Source organism: Balaenoptera physalus (assembly GCF_965194825.1).
Source record: "Balaenoptera physalus genome assembly, chromosome: 16".
NCBI classification, from domain to species: Eukaryota; Metazoa; Chordata; class Mammalia; order Artiodactyla; family Balaenopteridae; genus Balaenoptera; species Balaenoptera physalus.
Genome location: NC_138898.1, coordinates 53166631 through 53185752, shown reverse-complemented (window position 1 = coordinate 53185752; position 19122 = coordinate 53166631). Strand labels below are relative to the sequence as shown.

Sequence of the window (19122 nt, the reverse complement as noted above, 5' to 3'; positions counted from 1 at the left end):
AGTGAGAGGCCCACGCACCGCGATGAAGAGTGGCCCCCGCTTGCTGCAACTAGAGAAAGCCCTCACACAGAAACGAAGACTCAACACAGCTAAAAATAAATAAATAAATTAATTAATTAAAAAAAAAATACTCTAGGGCTTCCCTGGTGGCGCAGTGGTTGAAAGTCTGCCTGCTAATGCAGGGGACACAGGTTCCAGCCCTGGTCTGGGAAGATCCCACATGCCGTGAAGCAACTAGGCCCGTAAGCCACAACTACTGAGCCTGCACATCTGGAGCCTGTGCTCCACAACAAGAGAGGCCGCGATAGTGAGAGGCCCACGCACCGCGATGAAGAGTGGCCCCCAGTTGCCACCAACTAAAGAAAGCCCTCGCACAGAAACGAAGACCCAACAGAGCCAAAAATAAATAAATAAATAATTTTTTAAAAAAAGAAAGAATTAAAAAAAAATACTCTAGAAGGAATCAATAGCAGAATAACTGAGGCAGAAGAACGGATAAGTGAGCTGGAAGATAAAATGGTGGACATAACTGCCAGGGAGCAGAATAAAGAAAAAAGAATGAAAAGAATTGAGGACAGTCTCAGAGACCTCTGGGACAACACTAAACACAACAACATTTGAATTATAGGAGTCCCAGAAGAAGAAGGGAAAAAGAAAGGGTCTGAGAAAATATTTGAAGAGATTATAGTTGAAAACTTCCCTAACATGGGAAAGGAAATAGTCAATCAAGTCCAGGAAGCATAGAGAGTACCATACAGGATAAACCCAAAGAGAAACATGCCAAGACACATATTAATCAAACTATCAAAAATTAAATACAAAGAAAAAATATTAAAAGCAGCAAGGGAAAAGCAACAAATAACATACAAGGGAATCCCCATAAGGTTAACAGCTGATCTTTCAGCAGAAACTCTGCAAGCCAGAAGGGAGTGGCAGGACATATTTAAAGTGATGAAAGGGGAAAACCTACAACCAAGATTACTCTACGGAGCAAGGATCTCATTCAGATTCGATGGAGAAATTAAAACCTTTACAGATAAGCAAAAGTTAAGAGAATTCAGCACCACCAAATCAGCTTTACAACAAATGCTAAAGGAACTTCTCTAGGCAGGAAACACAAGAGAAGGAAAGGACCTACAATAACAAACCCAAAACAATTAAGAAAATGGTAATAGGAACATACATATCGATAACTACCTTAAATGTAAATGGATTAAATGCTCTCACCAAAAGACATAGACTGGCTGAATGGATACAAAAACAAGACCCATACATATGCTGTCTACAAGAGACCCACTTCAGACCTAGGGACACATACAGACTGAAAGTGAGGGGGTGGAAAAAGATATTCCATGCAAATGGAAATCAAAAGAAAGCTGGACTAGCAGTTCTCATACCAGACAAAATAGACTTTAAAATAAAGACTATTACAAGAGACAAAGAAGGACACTACATAATGATCAAGGGATCAATCCAAGAAGAAGATATAACAATTGTAAATATTTATGCACCCAACATAGGAGCACCTCAATACATAAGGCAAATGCTAACAGCCATAAAAGGGGAAATCGATAGTAACACAATAATAGCAGGGGACTTTAACATCCCACTTTCACCAATGGACAGATTATCCAAAATGAAAATAAATAAGGAAACACAACCTTTAAATGATACATTAAGCGAGATGCACTTAATTGATATTTATAGGACATTCCATCCAAAAACAACAGAATACACATTCTTCTAAAGTGCTCATGGAACATTGTCCAGGATAGAGTGTATCTTGGGTCACAAATCAAGCCTTGGTAAATTTAAGAAAATTGAAATCGTATCAAGTATCTTTTCCGACCACAACGCTGTGAGACTAGATATGAATTACAGGAAAAAAACTGTAAAAAATACAAACAGAGGGAGGCTAAACAATACACTACTAAATAACCAAGAGATCACTGAAGAAATCAAAGAGGAAATCAAAAAATACCTAGAAAAAAATAACAATGAAAACACGACGATCCAAAACCTATGGGATGCAGCAAAAGCAGTTCTAAGAGGGAAGTTTATAGCAATACAATCCTACCTCAAGAAACAAGAAACATCTCAAATAAACAACTTAACCTTACACCTAAAGCAATTAGAGAAAGAAGAACAAAAAAATCCCCAAAGTTAGCAGAAGGAAAGAAATCATAAAGATCAGATCAGAGATCAATGAAAAAGAAATGAAGGAAACAATAGCAAAGATCAATAAAACTAAAAGCTGGTTCTTTGAGAATATAAACAAAATTGATAAACCATTAGCCAGACTCATCAAGAAAAAAAGGGAGAAGACTCAAATCAACAGAATTATAAATGAAAAAGGAGACATAACAACTGACACTGCAGAAATACAAAGGATCATGAGAGATTACTACAAGCAACTATATGCCAATAAAATGGACAACCTGGAAGAAATGGACAAATTCTTAGAAAAGCACAACCTTCCGAGACTGAACCAGGGAGAAATAGAAAATATAAACAGACCAATCGCAAGCACTGAAATTGAAACTGTGATTAAAAATCTTCCAACAAATAAAAGCCCAGGACCAGATGGCTTCACAGGCAAATTCTATCAAACATTTAGAGAAGAGCTAACACCTATCCTTCTCAAACTCTTCCAAAATATAGCAGAGGGAGGAACACTCCCAAGCTCATTCTACAAGGCCACCATCACCCTGATACTAAAATCAGACGAAGATGTCACAAAAAAAGAAAACTACAGCCCAATATCTCTGATGAACATAGATGCAAAAATCCTCAACAAAATACTAGCAAACAGAATCCAACAGCACATTAAAAGGATCATACACCATGATCAAGTGGGGTTTATCCCAGGAATGCAAGGATTCTTCAATATACACAAATTAATCAATGTGATACACCATATTAACAAATTGAAGGATAAAAACCATATGATAATCTCAATAGATGCAGAAAAAGCTTTTGACAAAATTCAACATCCATTTATGATAAAAAAACTCTCCAGAAAGCGGGCATAGAGGGAACCTACCTCAACATAATAAAGGCCATATATGACAAATCCACAGCCAACATCATTCTCAATGGTGAAAAACTGAAACCATTTCCACTAAGATCAGGAACAAGACAAGGTTGCCCACTCTCACCACTATTATTCAACATAGTTTTGGAAGTTTTAGCCACAGCAAACAGAGAAGAAAAAGAAATAAAAGGAATCCAAATCAGGAAAGAAGAAGTAAAACTGTCACTGTTTGCAGATGACATGACATTATACATAGAGAATCCTAAAGATGCTACCAGAAAACTACTAGAGCTAATCAATGAATTTGGTAGAGTAGCAGGATACAAAATTAATGCACAGAAATCTCTTGCATTCCTATACACTAATGATGAAAAATCTGAAAGAGAAATTAAGGAAACACTCCCATTTACCACTGCAACAAAAAGAATAAAATACCTAGGAATAAACCTACCCAAGGAGACAAAAGACCTGTATGCAGAAAACTATAAGACACTGATGAAAGAAATTAAAGATGATACAAACAGATGGAGAAATATACCATGGATTTATATGTTTTGATACATCGAATACTCACAACAATCCTATGAAGTGCGTACTATACAATCTCCATTTTACACAAGGAAACCAAGGCACAGAAAAGTTAAGACATTAAGATCTGGGATTCAATTTGAGGCTGTGTGGCCAGAGTCCATAACCAGTTTTAACCACTACAATATAATGCCTCTTAATCACTGAATGAAGGAGTATGTGTACAGCCCTTAGTCTAGAAGGCATCCCTCAATTATAACATAGTCCTATGGAAACAACTGGAGAAACCCTATTCTAAAATTCTGCATTGGGGACCTCCCTGGTGGTGCAGTGGGTAAGACTCCGTGCTCCCAATGCAGGAGGCCCGGGTTCGATCCCTGGTAGGGGAACTAGATCCCACACGCACACGACAACTCAGAGTTTGCATGCCGCAGCTAAGGAGGCCGCCTGCCACAACTAAGACCCAGCGCAACCAAATAAATTAATTTAATTAAATAAAATAAATTCTGCATTGAATACCAGTAACTACTGTACAAAAAAAAAATACATATATAAGCATATGTAGGTATAGCTAGCTAGCTAGCTAGTATTTGTGCCCCTCAAAAGAAATAGGTGTGGGGCTTCCCTGGTGGCGCAGTGGTTGAGAGTCTGCCTGCCAACGCAGGGAACACGGGTTCGGGCCCTGGTCTGGGAGGATCCCACATGCCGCGGAGCAACTGGGCCCGTGAGCCACAACTACTGAGCCTGCGCGTCTGGAGCCTGTGCTCCGCAACAAGAGAGGTTGCGATAGTGAGAGGCCCGTGCACCGCGATGAAGAGTGGCCCCCGCTCGCTGCAACTAGAGAAAGCCCTCGCACAGAAACGAAGACCCAACACAGCCATAAATAAATAAATAAATAAATAATTTAAAAAAAAAAAAAGAAATAGGTGCTAAAATATTGGTTTCATTTTAAAAACACATATAGTATATATAGGTATATTATTATGTATGTCAGCCAACTATTATAATGACTAGGTTTACTGCCTTTTGTAAAGCCATAACATTTGTTTATGAGTGACACCATCGACTTTAACATTTGCCATCAATCTTGAGAAATGTCTGAGCCATATGAATCCCAAGAAGTATACCATGTAATTTCTATGCATATATTCATGGTATATGAATGTGAGTAATTCACGTACCATAGAGTATTAAAGAGCTCAGGAACCTGAACACCTGGGTTCCAGTCTCATCTCTACTGTGTACTTTGAACAAAATTATGACCATTATGTGGGCCTCCCAATGGAAGGAGAAGACTAGATGGAGCATCTACGTTTGTTCTGTTTTTTTCAGTAGTGGGCCTTGAGCAGAACATTGGTGGATTTTTCAGTGATTGTTGAAGAGCATCAGAAGAGTCCAGCCCACTGTGGGCAGTTGTTTTTGAACAGGAGTCCAGAGCCTGGAATCTTTGCATGTGACAATCTGCCTTTGCCAGTGACCTTCACACCCTCCCAGTTCATGATTATGATAATTGATAATAATTACAATAGCAGGCACCCTAACATGATTAAGAACAAAGATACAGAACTCTTTGCAGTTGTCTTTTTTTTCTTAATATATTTATTTATTTACTTTGGCTGTGTTGGGTCTTCGTTGCTGCACACAGGCTTTCTCTAGTTGTGGCGAGCGGGGCCTACTCTTCGTTACGGTACGTGGGCTTCTCATTGTGGTGGCCTCTCGTTGCAGAGCATGGGCTCTAGGCACTCAAGCTTCAACAGTTGTGGCACGTGGGCTCAGTAGTTGTGCCTTGCAGGCTCTAGAGCACAGGCTCAGTAGTTGTGGCACACGGGCTTAGTTGCTCCGCAGCATGTGGGATCTTCCCGGACCAGGGCTTGAACCCGTGTCCCCTGCATTGGCAGGCGGATTCCTAACCATTGCACCACCAGGGAAGTCCCCAGATGTCTGTCTTGATCTGCATGGTCATTCTTTTTCCAGTGCCCCTACCCTCACCTTCCATATAAGGGAAATTCTGAGTTAGCTAGTTCTGTTTCTGGATTTGGTTATGCAAAACTGGGATCAGGTTTAGAAGGGGTTTGAAAAAAACTGCAAGGTGTAACCAATGTAAGTTAGAAATGGGAAGGATGGGTTCCTGAAATTAAAAAAGATTAAGGAAGAGAAGCAGGGTGAAGAGAAGGACCAGTCAGCCAGGTTCATAGAGTTTTTCCCAACACTTTTGTTGGGAGGGAAGGGGTGCAGTCTGTGAGGAATAATGGGGAGAGACGGTTTTTAAGATGTTTGTCACATACTAATAATCCACTTTTCTACCTATCCAGTAATTGCCTTCAATTTTTTTTTTTCTGAATCCTCATTACAGAGACCAGACTATATAAGTCTCTAGTTATATTCCCATTATACTACCATTTATTTCGCATTTATGTGCCAGGCATTGCGATAAGCACTTATGTTTTTTTCTCATTTCACTTTGAAATACTAATTACCTTTGAGTTTGGTATTATTTTAATTTCAGGGATAGGAAATTGAGGTTCAGGAAGTTTAAATGCCATGCCTGCACTAGTTAGGGGATAGGGTCAAGATTTGAAGCCAGGTCTTTGTGACCCTTTCATTCAACAAATATTTATCAAATGCCTCCTCTGTGCCAGACATGCTAGGACCCTGGGATGTAGCCATGAACTAGACAAAATCCCTTTACTCATGGAGCCCATCTTCTGGTGAGAGACAGAAAAAACAAGCAAATAACACTACTTCAGATAATAAAAGATGTTAAGTAAACAAATGGGGCACTGAGACGCTCTTATCACTAATCCATAAACAGTCTTGGGGGGCAGAGGTCTGCCTCCCGAATTGGGTCATTACTTTACGATTCAGTCAGTCTCGTCCTCATTCCAGAGGCGCGCTTGGAGCGGGGACGGGGCCCGGCTGGTCAGCAGGCGGCGTCCTGGGACCGGCGACTTCCACCAGGAGCCGCCAGAGGCTGGGCCGAGGAAAGCCGGGCAGTTGGGCAGCCGGCAGGTGCACGTCGGGCCGCGGGAGGATCCTCGGAATTGATGGGCCGCTGGCGGCGCTCACGACCTGGGCAGTCGGGAGCCGAGTGGCCAGCCCGCGTGGACTGTTAGCCACGCGCCGCCCCCGCCTCGAGACCCTCCGCCCCCGGTGATCCCTGTCGGGCCTCGGGACCCTCCCGTCCAAGGTGACCCCCAACCCAGCCTCACAACTCTCCCGGCTTCAGGGGACCCCGACCCAACCCGTGACCCTCCTGAGGTAACCCTGACCCTAACTCTCGACCCTCCTGCCTGAGGTGACCCCGAGGCCTCCCTGCCCCTCTGAACTGCGCCCCGGGACCGCGGCCACACTCAGGGACGCTGGGCCGTCCTGCCCACCCCACGGTCGTTTTCTAGAAATTTCCTAGGAAGGTCCACCCCCAGGGCCTCTTCCGCCCAGCAGCATCCGTGCCAGGCCTGAGGCAGCAAAGCGCCCTCCCTCCGTGAGAAGGTGTCCGACGCCCAATGAAAGACAGTGCTGGAGGGCAAATGGAGGATGGCCAGGGAAGGCAGAGATTCGGGCGAAGACTACTTCAGCCGCCTGTAAGTCCCTGCGGACCACGCGAGTCTCTTCCCGGATCCAGCCCTCGCCCAGACTCCCGCGTATCGCCCCTTCTGCCGGCCTTGCAGGGGGCGCGCTGAGTCCTACGCAGGCGCGATCAGGGGCGGGGCGGGGCGGGGCGTCCCGGGGAGGGGCCGGCACCCGCAGGGCGGCCCACTGCGCATGCGCGAGCCGGCCGAGGCGCGCCCCCTGCAGGACCCCGAGCGGCCAGGTCCTCCGCCCGTCGTGGGTCTCAGGCTCCCCCTCCCCGCCGCGGCGGCCTAGCAGTTGTCAGCAGCGGTCGCCGCCGCCGCGAGGCCAGAGCAGAGCCGGGAGCCGAGGGAGGGGGCCCCGCGAGAGGGCAGCGCCCCGGCCGCCGCCGCCCGGGCGCTAAGGGTCGGTGAGTGCCCCAGAACCCGCCGCTCGCGCGCGCTGGCTCCCAAGGCTCGAGATTTGGGGGCCGCTTCCCCGCCCGGGGCACCCTCCCCACCGCGGGCTGCCGCCCTCCCCGGCCGGGCACCCGGCCCCTCCCGCGGCCCTGCCCCGCCCCCGCCCTGCCCGCGGCCTCCTCCGGCGGCACAGCAGGTGCATTTCGCAGCAGTGCAAGGCCGCCCTGACTCAGGCTTCCCCTCGGCGGGAGCTTCTGGGCGTGTCCTCATCCCCTCAGGCAGTTCCTTAAAGCCGGTCCCCCTTGGAGAAACGTAACCTTCCCGGAGCTAGAATCGCTGTGGAATCCTTTGTGCCGAGCCGAGGAGGGTGGACAGACATTTACCACACTAAGACCCGCTGGCCTTCACCCGGCAGACAGTTTGAGCACTTGCCTGCTGAAGCCAGGCGGCATCACAGGCTGGGGATCTGAGGCAGGGCCTCCAAGGATGCTGCTGGCTCATCTCTCGGTGCAGAGATTCCCGGTGTGGGTGGGAATGCGTCCCCGTAACGGAGTCCGCCCTGCTCCCAAACCCGCCTTCTCATGAGCCTCAGAATGGGGGTCCAGTGGTCCGCTGTTAGTGGTGGGAGTTGTGTGGGGGACAGAAGGAAAGGGACCTCCTGGTCTAGGCAGAAGGGCCTGCAACAGCCCTGGTGCCCATGGTCAGTCTGTACTTGGTATGAATTTGTGTTTACATAGGTGTTGGCTCCTTCCTGAACTAGACTATAAGCTTCATGAGGGCAGGGACTATCTCCTAAATGAGGGCTTAGGACACATGCTTGGCGCATATTTGTCGCATGCATGAATGCCCCTCCTCACTTCCTTGGACGTTGCCTAATTAAAGCCTGTTACCTGATAGGGTTGTTTCTGTTTGTTTGCCCCTTTGCCTCCTGATCTGTGAGCTCCCTGAAGGCACAGATTGTCTCTTGTTGGGGCTTGCACTCCTAGCACATAGCCAGCACCTGGCACATGAGAGGCACTCAAGAAACGCTTGCTGAAGAAGTAAGTGGATGAGACCCTGTAGCAGTGTGGAAATCCAGGCAAGGTGCAAGTGGAAGAGTTATGCTCTTTTCTCCTGAGCAGCTATATCATTTGATTCAGAACATTTTGATGCTGCCTTTTGTAAATGTGAAAAGGTTAAGGATGTTTTCCTTTAGAAAGTTAACATCATTGGAAAAGTAAAAGAAAGGGAAAACGGTAAAAATGGATGCCATGGGAATCCCCCCACCTTTTTTAACTTCTCAGAGGTTTGTTTGGGTTTTTTTTAGTTGAACACTTGCTTACTATATTTGACAAACAGGATGACATCTTTCCTTCTCTAAGGTGATCTATCATCATTCTGATGAAACAGCCTTTTGGAACAAGAGAGGGAGCTCAAGCTGTTGGTTTTTTTTTTTTTTTTCTGAGTTACTAGCTTTCCACAGTGCATATGCCAGGCAGTCCATGGGAACCTGTTTTGACTTAGACTCAACTGGGAAGGCCCAGGTAAGACTCCCTAGTTGACAGTTTCTTTTCCAGCCCTGCTTCCTGAAACAGCAGTAGACTCCTCTGCTATTGAGTCTGTTGCGGGGCGGGGAGCATTCTAGAACTCTGGGGAGAATGATGGGCAAGGCTCTGTGCACGATCGGGGACCTTAGGATGGAGCTAAAGAGATGATTTATTCACAAGTAACTGACCTAAGACAGAACAAGATAAGTGCCACATGAGACATCCAGAAAAGCTGCCTCAAGTATGCAAAGGTGGAGGGATGGCTTTCAACAAGACCAGAAGGTGTCAACCCTGACTGCATGTTAGAATCACCCGGGAAAGAGTCCCATGCCCAGGCCACAGCCCAGAATCTCCAGGGGTGGGCCTCCAGTATCAGTTTCTGTCTTAAAGCATCCCAGAAGATTCCATTGTGAAGCCAAGACAAAGAACCCCTGAACCAGTCAGGGTTGTCAGTGGCGGCTTCACAGAGGGGCCAGAACTGGACTGGGAAATGATAGGAAGGATTTCAGAAAGTAGAGATGGGAATGGTGGGTGATACTCCAAGCCGACAAAACCACAGAAGGCCCACACACTCCCGGGAAAGTATAAGGCGTGGCAGTCCCTGTCCTGGGAGACTTGGGCAGTGCCTGTCCCCCCGACTGGCTGAGTTGTTCACCACAGTTGGAGAGATTTGGAGTCAATGGGCAGATAGGTGTGGTTGTAGGAGCTGAGTAATGAGCTTGCTGCCTTGCTTGTTGCAGAAGATCCATGGTTACCTCTCTCTGGGGATTCTCAATTGCCTCTTTACCTCATTTCCTACACCTAGAGAGGCAGAAGGCTAGCAGGACGGGGAATGGGCCCGAGGCTGCAGCAGGGGTTAGGAGAGCAGGCAGTGGCACAGATTTTGTAGAACTCTTTCCCGATAGCCGCCTCTGGACCACACCTTTGGCTTAAAAATATACCCCACCACTCCCTGCCAGGAGCTCCAGTGTAAACTCAGAGCCACATGATTCTGAGGAGCCCGCTGCCCTGACCCAGGACAGCACAGGTGGTGGCATTGAGTGTGAGACCCGTAAACTAGGTGTCCATCTGGGCCTCCCAATGCAAATGACCATGGCCTTGAACCTGGCCTCATGGGGCTCTTGGACAATGACTGCTGCTTGTGGCATTTGTTCCCACCTTAACCACACAAGGGTCATTTCTGTAAATAAGTTGTCCACAGGCTTTTTTCCTGTTCACTGCTATACGTAAAAGAATTTGAGCATGCACCACCATATATTTTATTTATGTATTATAAAAGAAAGCCATATACTACTGTCTTGAATATCATGGACATAGAAACATATACAAATAAAGACCTATTAAATGGATGAGAGGCGAAGTGAACACGATTAAATTTTTCAGTGTATCAATAGTACATAATCTATTGTACAAATGTGTGCTGTTTTTAAAAGAAAGCCATGTGATCAAGTCTACATCCCATTTATAAACTCTTGGTGAAACCTGAGTCCAGCATTTGAACGTGTGGTTCTGAGTTCTGTTTATTTCAGTTCCTGGTTCTTGAGGGGTTCACAGGTAAGCACAGTGAACCTCAGGGAGGCATGCAGACTTGCTGTGCGTCTGGTACTTGTTTTTCAATCCCACCTGCCAGTCATTCGAGGGCTCTTGATGAATCTGGGCTGCTAAGTGTTCAGGGGCTATCAGGGGAGGTGAAAGTCCTGGTTCCCAAAGCTTTTGCTGTGCAGGTGTCAGTGTTCATGTGGATGGCACACTTGCCACATCCTTGGCAATACAGTCACACACCTGTGGAAACATCTCCAAACATCTGTTTTCATAAATGCTCTGTTCTTGGCACAGATTATTTTGAAAAGCTGTAACTCATGCATTGTCACCTTCTGGAAGGGACAGATTTGAGTGCATTGGCTTAAAACCAGTAAGCTAGCTGACACGCTGCTGCACTCATTTGTCATTGAATAAAAAAAGAAAAAGGTTTCCAGGTTTGATGCTTCTCATGAAAGAAAATGTGTACTTCCTCTTAAGTTCTAAGTCACAAGATAACCAGGTATTCACAACTCCCCAGATCACTGCAAAGTATTGTAAAGCTTTAGCTATTTGAGTCTTTTTTTTTTTTAATTGACCACAACCACGATATCCCAAAGCATGTAAGCTCCAACACACCTGAGAGACTTAAAGTAAACTAGCAGGCGAGGGCCAATCATCACCCACGTGTCACAGAGCCCCTCCTCTGTCAGGATTCTGTGGCTGCTGACACACAGGCAGGCCAGCAAGAGTGCCAGGGTGCATTCATGTGTTAAATATTAGTAAAACCAATTTTTCCTCATTTTTAAAGTAGAATTTCTTGCCATTCCTTTACTCTAGCAGATTGTCTTGCTCACCCCACTTGAAGACCAATAGTGGGGTTCACTGGTGGGGACCACCCTCTATAAATGTGCCTGCTATTTTCAGCCTATATTTTACGGTGCTTATTGGTATTTGGACATTCACCTGCAGAATCCACTGAATTAGATATTTTCACAATTTAAAAGATCAGGTACTGGGTAAAAGATTATAAGCAAAACAGAACACCCTCGAGCAGAATTACTGCACTTTTGGATCCCCTCCCCACCCCCCATCCCACCCCAACCCCCGCTCCTCCCCTGCTCCCTGCTTGGCACAGCATCCAAGGCCTTGGTCGGCTTCCCCTTCTGGCTCCGTCCCTGCTGCTCCTCCCCAGCCACTCAGAATTACTTGCTGTTACCCCCACACACTTTTTCACTTCTTCATGATCCTATAATGCCCTCCCTACCTCAAGTAACAAGAAACCCGAGACTGGTCTCCTGTGTCACCTGTTCCTGGGAGCCTTCCCAGAGCTCACCCTGTCTTACACATACACACAGAATCCTGATCTCCAGAATCTCATGATGCTTCATTTGGCTTCAGTTATAGTGATTACAGTACATGCAAGCATTTGCAGACTGTGAACTCCTTGGATTAAGAACACTGTGATTTTCATTTCCAGATCTTTGGTGCCTGGTATAAGTGCCTATCACACAGTAAGTATTGGCAAATGTTTGTTGGATGAATAAATGCTTTTTTGTTTTGTGTATCCTAAAAAAACACAGATTCTACCAGCAAACGTGACGTACCTATCATGCCTTCTGCAGCGTGTACACACGTAGACTTAACACCGCTGACTGTTGTGGGCTCCCCGTGTCCAGAAGGAAATGCTTTCCTAGCTGAGATGGGTCCTCACCCACCTCGGTCTTCAGGAAAAGTGCCGAGTCCCAGCCAGCACCACCAACAAGGGCATCTCTCTGTTCCACATGTGTGGTCAAGAGGGCAGAGCCCTGGTTGTCCGCTCTCTGTGTGACAGCAAGATGTCTGCCTTGACCTTACTGAGACCCCCTCCCTCCCAGCCCTGACTTCCCCCAGGCCTGTGCAGACAGCTTCCGTGGAAGGAAAGGCACCAAGCTCGGGATACGACAGGACACGTGACATAACAGCGTGTGCCTGGCCCCAGGGCTCTGTCCACTTCTGCTTGCTGGCCTTGACGCCCACTCGGCAGTGACCTTTCCAGAAGTGTTAACACCATTCTGTTCTGTATATGCAGAAATAAAAGCTTCTTTTGCTTGGGCACATAGCAAGGACGTATGCTATGTGCCCAAGGAGGACGTATTCAAGCCCATAATGAAAAAAAATACCCAAATCAGGAAGCAGAGGTGTCGGGACTCAACACGCAGTGGCAAGCACCCGGCACAGTGCTCCCAAACCAGGACAACCATTTCCCAAACCGGGACAGCCATTTTCAGAGGAACCCCGTGTGCCATCAAGAGAGTTCTTAGGGACTTCCCTGCTAGTCCAGCGGTTAAGACTCCATTCTCCCAATGCAGGGGGCCCAGGTTCGATCCCTGGTCAGGGAGCTAGATCCCGCATGCCACGACTAAGACCTGGTGTGGCCAAAAAAATAAATATTTTTTAAAAAAAAGAGTTCTCAGAAGTTAGCAGCCCACAATAGGCACTCACTCTGGACCAGCTCCACTGCTCACCTGAAAACCAAACATTGAAATACTCAATGATTTGTGTAATGTTTAATATTTTAACGGTAAGCAAACACGCCTTTCCGTGGTAAAAAGAGCTTTCCCTTCCCTTCCTGGCTCTGTCCTGGGAGGAGTGAAGTGAGCCTCGGGGGAAGTCCTCAGACGTTCTTGTGGGGCTTTGTGAGCGGTTGCTTTGGAGTGGACCCGCCTGGGCTGGTTCTGGATCGCAACCCCCGCCACTTCTGGGGGACTCCGAGTGCCGCGGTCTTAAGTGTTTTGAGGAACTTTAACTTCCTTTCCTCGTGTACATTTGCTGTCGTAACCAGAAAGCTTCCCAGATTTTGTAATTCTGGGAATCTCCTCCTTTAAATTCCTTTTCTGCTCAAACAGAACAGACGTGAGTATGGCATTTAGTGAGACTTCAGATAGAGCATGGCAGGCACAGAGCAAAGAGCTGGGTGCCTTGGGGAGACAGAAACACATACGATGTCTGTTAAGGTGGTGGGGCTCAAGGGATATTTTTTCTTTTTGATTTCTAATGTTAGGTTCTGGGAGAAATACATACAGACTTTACAAAGATGTTTGCTGCTTTTAGGATACACAAGGCTGTAGGGGTGCAGTGGTAAAAACACAGACTAGGAAGCTCAGATCCTGGGTCTGTGGCTTGCTTCCTGTATGATCCTGGGTCAGGCACTTCCTCCTAGTTTCTTAGTCTTGAAAGGGTGATGGTACCAGAAGTTGGGCTGGATTAGGAGGCTCTATAAATATAAAAGTATATAAAATAAAAGCTTCTTACAGTTTATTGTACCAGGAGAGAACAAAAGCCACCCCAGCGTTCTCTGTTTCCCGAAATCCATGTTTCTTTGATATTGGACTTGGCTTTGCTTAAGTAACATGCTTGCAGTGTATTTTGCACTTCGATTTCCTAACGCGGTGAGAGGTGTTTTATGATTATTTTTTTAATTATGCTCTGGCACCCTCCATTTGCCCACAGGTGGCCGGAGTGTCATGCCAGCGAGCCCCAGGCCCTTCATGATGTCCTGTGAGGCGTCAGTGCTCCCGAGCTCCAAGGTCAGCCCACTGCACTCCAGAGGCCTACCGGCCCCACCCCAGAGCCCTCTGTGCAGGGCCACCTCCTCCCAGCCAGACCTCCTGTAGCCCCAGAGGAAGGCCTCAGCCAGGAGCCTCTGCCAGGACTCAGGTCAGTTCCCCGGTGTTGCTGTCCGGTGTTGTCCTAGTGGGAAGGTGGACGGTCTGTCTCTCTGCCCTGCCCACCCCTCTGGGCCTAGAGAGGTGGGATTAAGCGTGGGAACGTGTCCTTTCTTGACCAGACTTTTCCAGAAAAGGAAGTCATCGACTTCTCTGACCAGAAGACTTCTTTGAACTGTGACCTTTCCACATTCCCCTCTTGGTAGAGGAGGAACCTTCATCTCGGCCAAGCCAGGCACCCATCAGCTCGCTGTGGGGATGATCAGCTCCGCTGGAGGCACTGTTTTCCCCTCTTAGCCTAAACCACTTCTTGAAACTGTTCATAGGCCATAGGCCTTCGTAGGTAACGTTACACTACTGCTCTTTTATTAACTGTCTACGACTGATTTTAAGACAGGTTTTTCCACCTTATTAATTTTAAAAGAATTTGGATAATTTATTAAGTTGCCACTTAATAGCACTTCATTACTATTTTAGCTTTAATCTCTCCATATTTTAACCATATGGTTAAATAAAAGCCATATTTTAAGTTAATTTGTAAATAACTTCTTGCAGTTGTGTTTTGTACTAATATTTACTGAGTGCCCTTTAAAGCTTAAATTTTGAGGAACTACTTTTAGGCAGATATGGACAGCTACATCTTTTTTTTTAAAAGCAAGAGTTTAATTTAAAAATGAGCTTTAATGGAAATGATTTTTCAGCTAACTGAAGTCAAAAGCAAAACTGGCTGTTTCAAAAAAAAAAAAACAAGCTCTCGCTCCATGCGCACTGGGTCTCGAGGTGGGTTCTTTGGGCCGTAGTGTTAGAGCGGGTTAAGTAATGAAGGATTTACCAGCCATTTGTCCGTGCCGTCCTGACGCGCCTAATGGATGGTGTTGGGTTAGTATCGACCTGAGTGTGGAGCCGGCTCACTGTACTCAGGACTATTCCCTGTGAGTCACGGATACTTCTCCCCACTTGAAGGACCGTGAGCTGTGGAGGGCCCCTCTCCGCTCCATCTGCATCCTTGGCGCAGACGGTGATCAGGAGCTCTCCAGGGCCTCCCCTCCTCTGCCGCCCTCGCTGCCCACCTCAGGTCCAGCCTCGGCATTCATGCCTGCAGCTTACGGAACTAGGTGCTTCTAGTCGTGAGCGTCCTGGGGTCTTCCTGACCTAACTCCAACTCCCTCCTCTAGAGGTTAGTGTGGCTCCGTGTCTCTGCTTCTCACACTGCAGTCTCGTGACATGGATTTCCCTAAATTGAGGGAGACCTTTATAAAGCTCTGTTCTTGTTTCTGCTGTCACTGTGTTTGATAATCTCTCAGCAGATTTTCCCAGCCATACGTGCCAGATTTAAATATAACACTCATACCTGACATAGAGTAGATTTTCTCTGGAGGAAAATGACCAGTGTCGTGTGGAAGCTCACAGACCACTGCTCACAGTTAAAGCAGGAAAAACTGGTTCTTAAGGTTCAAGGTGGGAGAGCACATGCCATCCTGCCACCCACGCGTCCGCCTGCCGTGTCTGCCCCTGGGTTAAGGCCACTGAGGGCCCTCACCCCAGGCTCCTCCCCTGCTCCCCCACAGCCCTCTCCAGGTCTTAGAAATCAACCGGCAGCCAGGACACTGGGCTGAGTTTCCTTTTACTGTTCTGTGATGATGGAGAATAAAGCAGTCAGGGAGGGGAATTCCATCAGCCTGAGTTTTTGCTAAGAAATAGCACATTCATACGAACCACAGAGAACATCTGAATAGCGTTCATCGAATGATTGACATTCCAGTGGCCACGTTGCATCTACCAGCCCTGCCATTCATCTAATGTTTCCAGAAGAAACAAAGTCAGCTTCCTGAAAGGGCGTGTGTTCCTCGAACAGACAGAGTAGAACTGGCCTCTCCCTCTGGGGAGCTGTTCTGAGTTAGGCTGGGACAAAAGAAGGTGAGGAGAAGTGGAGGGTCTGTGTCTCAGGACTGACTCTCCCCCATTCTCCCCGCCTTCCCCAAACACGATTCGCAAACCTGAACCAACACCCTTTCTGTCTTTGGTCCACAACTAGTGGCCCTTCTGGTGAGGATGGCGGTGCTCAGGCAGCTGGCGCTCCTGCTCTGGAAGAACTACACTTTGCAGGTGGGTCCGGCCCTGGGGGCACACTGCAGGGGGAAGGGCGAGAGGGGCCTGGCAGAGGGGGTGTCAGCGAGAGGGGGCATCAGTGGGAGGGGCTCCAGGAGCCCCCGCCTCGCACTCCTCAGCCCTCGGTTTCCATTTCTCTTTAGAAGCGGAAGGTCTTGGTGACCATCTTGGAGCTCTTCCTGCCCTTGCTGTTTTCCGGGATCCTGATTTGGCTTCGCCTGAAGATCCAGTCAGAGAACGTGCCCAATGCCACCCTCTACCCTGGCCAGTCCATCCGGGAGCTGCCACTGTTCTTCAGCTTCCCTCCACCGGGAGCCGCCTGGGAGCTCGCCTACGTCCCATCCCAGAGTGACGCCGTGAGGACCGTCGTGGAGACGGTGAGGAGGACGCTGGTGATCAACATGAGAGGTGAGTTGTTGGGGACTCAATAGTGCTGCGGGGCTTGGGCTGTGGGGCAGGGACTGGCCAGGCGGGGAGCCGGGCAGCAGCCAATGCAGCTTGCCCTGTAGTGGCCGCGCAGCCCGCGAATCCCTGTGTCATGTCTCATTGTAATAGGGATCAGGGTTGTGAGGGCTGCGGGAAACAGTGTGTGTGACAGTTCACAGCCCCTGGCTATTCAGAGTGGAGATGGCGTCCACATACCCTGCAAAGCTCTTTAATTATGAGGGCAAGGCCCGGTGTCAGGAATCTCTTCTGGGATATGGTTTTGGGAGGACAGCTCTGATAAAGGTCATCAGGAAGCCTGCTGAGGGCCATTCCCAGGAAATGTGCCAGTCACCCTCGCTAGGTCTTTGCTTTCAGAATAGAAAGTATTATCCCCTTTCCTCTCCCTCTTGATTTTGGCACTGTGACCTGTTTAATTCAGTGTAGCAAACACTTCGGGGAAGATCCCTGGTCCCTCACTATGTGATTATAGTCAAACCCTTTATGTGAAGTGGGGTCTGGGTGAGAGAGGTCGTTGAACAGACTATACATTAGTGTCCACTTGAATTTTTAAAGCCCACCATTATAGTTATGAGAGAAACTGATGCTGGCTGCAGAGCCCAGGGCAGGGCAGCAGCCCTCACGGAGGGGCCCTGCTCCAGCTCTCAGCTTCTAGGTGCCCAGGGCCGGCTTCGATGGTGAGGTTCTGCCAGTCTTCACCGCAGCCCATCTCTGCCAAAAACAAAAGCCTCGAATCTTAGGAAAGGTTTACAAAGCCCTAGAGAAACTTGTAAGCTTTAGTCCTTTATCTGAAGGTTCAGCTTTCTCAAGCAGAGTGGACGATTGGGCAACTCTGGGCCCCCCTGCTCCCCACAGCTCGCGGCTTCCCCTCCGAAAAGGACTTTGAGGACTACGTCAGGTACGACAACCGCTCCGCCAACGTGCTGGCCGCCGTGGTGTTCGAGCATGCCTTCAACCACAGCAGGGATCCCCTGCCGCTGGCGGTGAGGACCCCAGCCCCACGGAGCCAAGCTTCTTCCCCCAGGAGCCAGAGGCACTCTGCCTGCCTGGGAGCAAATGCGACTTTCCCCTTGGGTCCAGAATCACCTCTTAGCCCACTGAGGGGCCCTGGTGGTGTTTGACCTGTCAGGCCAGAGCGGTTTAGAAACCTCGCCCGTCTGAAGAAAGTGGCCGTAGACCATTGCTGTGGCCCCTCTTTGTCCTCTCGTTTTATGAAAGGCGTTATGGGTCTCCTTTGACAGAGTCAAATAGGACAAGTAGGAAAGTAGCAGATACTCGGGACTTAGCACCATATGGCATTAGAATTTCTGTTACATATTTAAACAAACAAACAGAAAGGTTTTTTGGTTACCCTGGTGGCAATAAGACTGGGAAACCGTCAGGTCCCTCAGCATCACGCTGGCGGCCCTGCACTGGTTAGCAGTGATGAGTCATGCGTGGAGTTCCCATTGGTAATGGCAGAAGAGGGTGGTGAAGAGCACCACAGAGGTGCCCCTGGGCTCTCTGTGCCCTGGCAGGACCTCTCGCTCTGACCTCCTGAGAGCCAGACACTGGCGGGGGCTGGGGCAGTGGTGAGGTCAGGGTAACAAGGGTCCCCCAGCCCCTCCCACTGGATGCAGACGTTTGCTCCTCTGGCTGGATCCCTTAGAGCGCTTGGTTTTCTCTTTGTTTCCGTAGGTGAAATATCACTTACGGTTCAGTTACACGCGAAGAAATTACATGTGGACCCAGACAGGCTCCTTTTTCCTGAAAGAGACGGAAGGCTGGCACACCACTTCCCTTTTTCCACTCTTCCCCAGCCCAGGACCAAGGGAACCCACGTCCCCTGATGGCGGAGAACCTGGTGAGGAGCACTTTTAGGGGGTCTCCTTCCCTCCCCCGGGGTGCTGGCTCATGATCATCACGTGGGGGGGGAACCCATCTTGCATTTCTCTGGAGGAAGATTTTTTATGATTATTTGGCCTTCTTCTTTGTAGGAGAAGGAAGAAAACATCCAGTAAAACTGGCTTCTGAAAAGCAAAATAATCTTTGAAAACAGCAAAGGCTGTCTCCCTATTTCCCAGCAAACGTGCTGTTGAATGAAACATTTATATTTCAGTTTTTAAGGAGCTTCAGTTTGCATTGGGTCTTTTGGGCTTGGTTTTCCATTTCCCTTCTCTCCTTGCCCCTCTCTCTGTACAGTTGTGTAGGCTCTGTACACTCTGTTGTCCTTGTGTAATTGTCCATGGTTTCATTGAGTCAGTGGAATGTTTGCAGAAGTCGGATCTCAGCTCACTGTATTGCCAGAG

At 48.0% G+C, this 19122-nt stretch overlaps 1 protein-coding gene across 9 annotated transcripts in view; it reads left to right on the top strand.

The window, feature by feature from the left end:
- Positions 1-7321: 7321 nt before the first annotated feature.
- Positions 7322-19122, top strand: part of ABCA3 (ATP binding cassette subfamily A member 3) — a 44824-nt gene continuing 33023 nt past the window's right edge. For 2 of the 9 annotated variants that reach the window (XM_082428664.1, XM_082428672.1), the window contains exons 1-8: positions 7322-7541; positions 14067-14273; positions 14404-14624; positions 15245-15458; positions 16317-16387; positions 16534-16798; positions 17690-17817; positions 18512-18677. In XM_082428664.1, the coding sequence (XP_082284790.1) occupies positions 16334-16387; positions 16534-16798; positions 17690-17817; positions 18512-18677 (613 nt within the window). In that variant the 5' untranslated portion in view covers positions 7322-7541; positions 14067-14273; positions 14404-14624; positions 15245-15458; positions 16317-16333. Of the gene's footprint in view, positions 7542-8891; positions 9054-12054; positions 12089-14066; positions 14274-14403; positions 14625-15244; positions 15459-16043; positions 16199-16316; positions 16388-16533; positions 16799-17689; positions 17818-18511; positions 18678-19122 lie in introns of all 9 variants that reach the window. The other 7 variants (XM_082428668.1, XM_082428667.1, XM_082428669.1 and 4 more) reach the window with 7 other exon arrangements.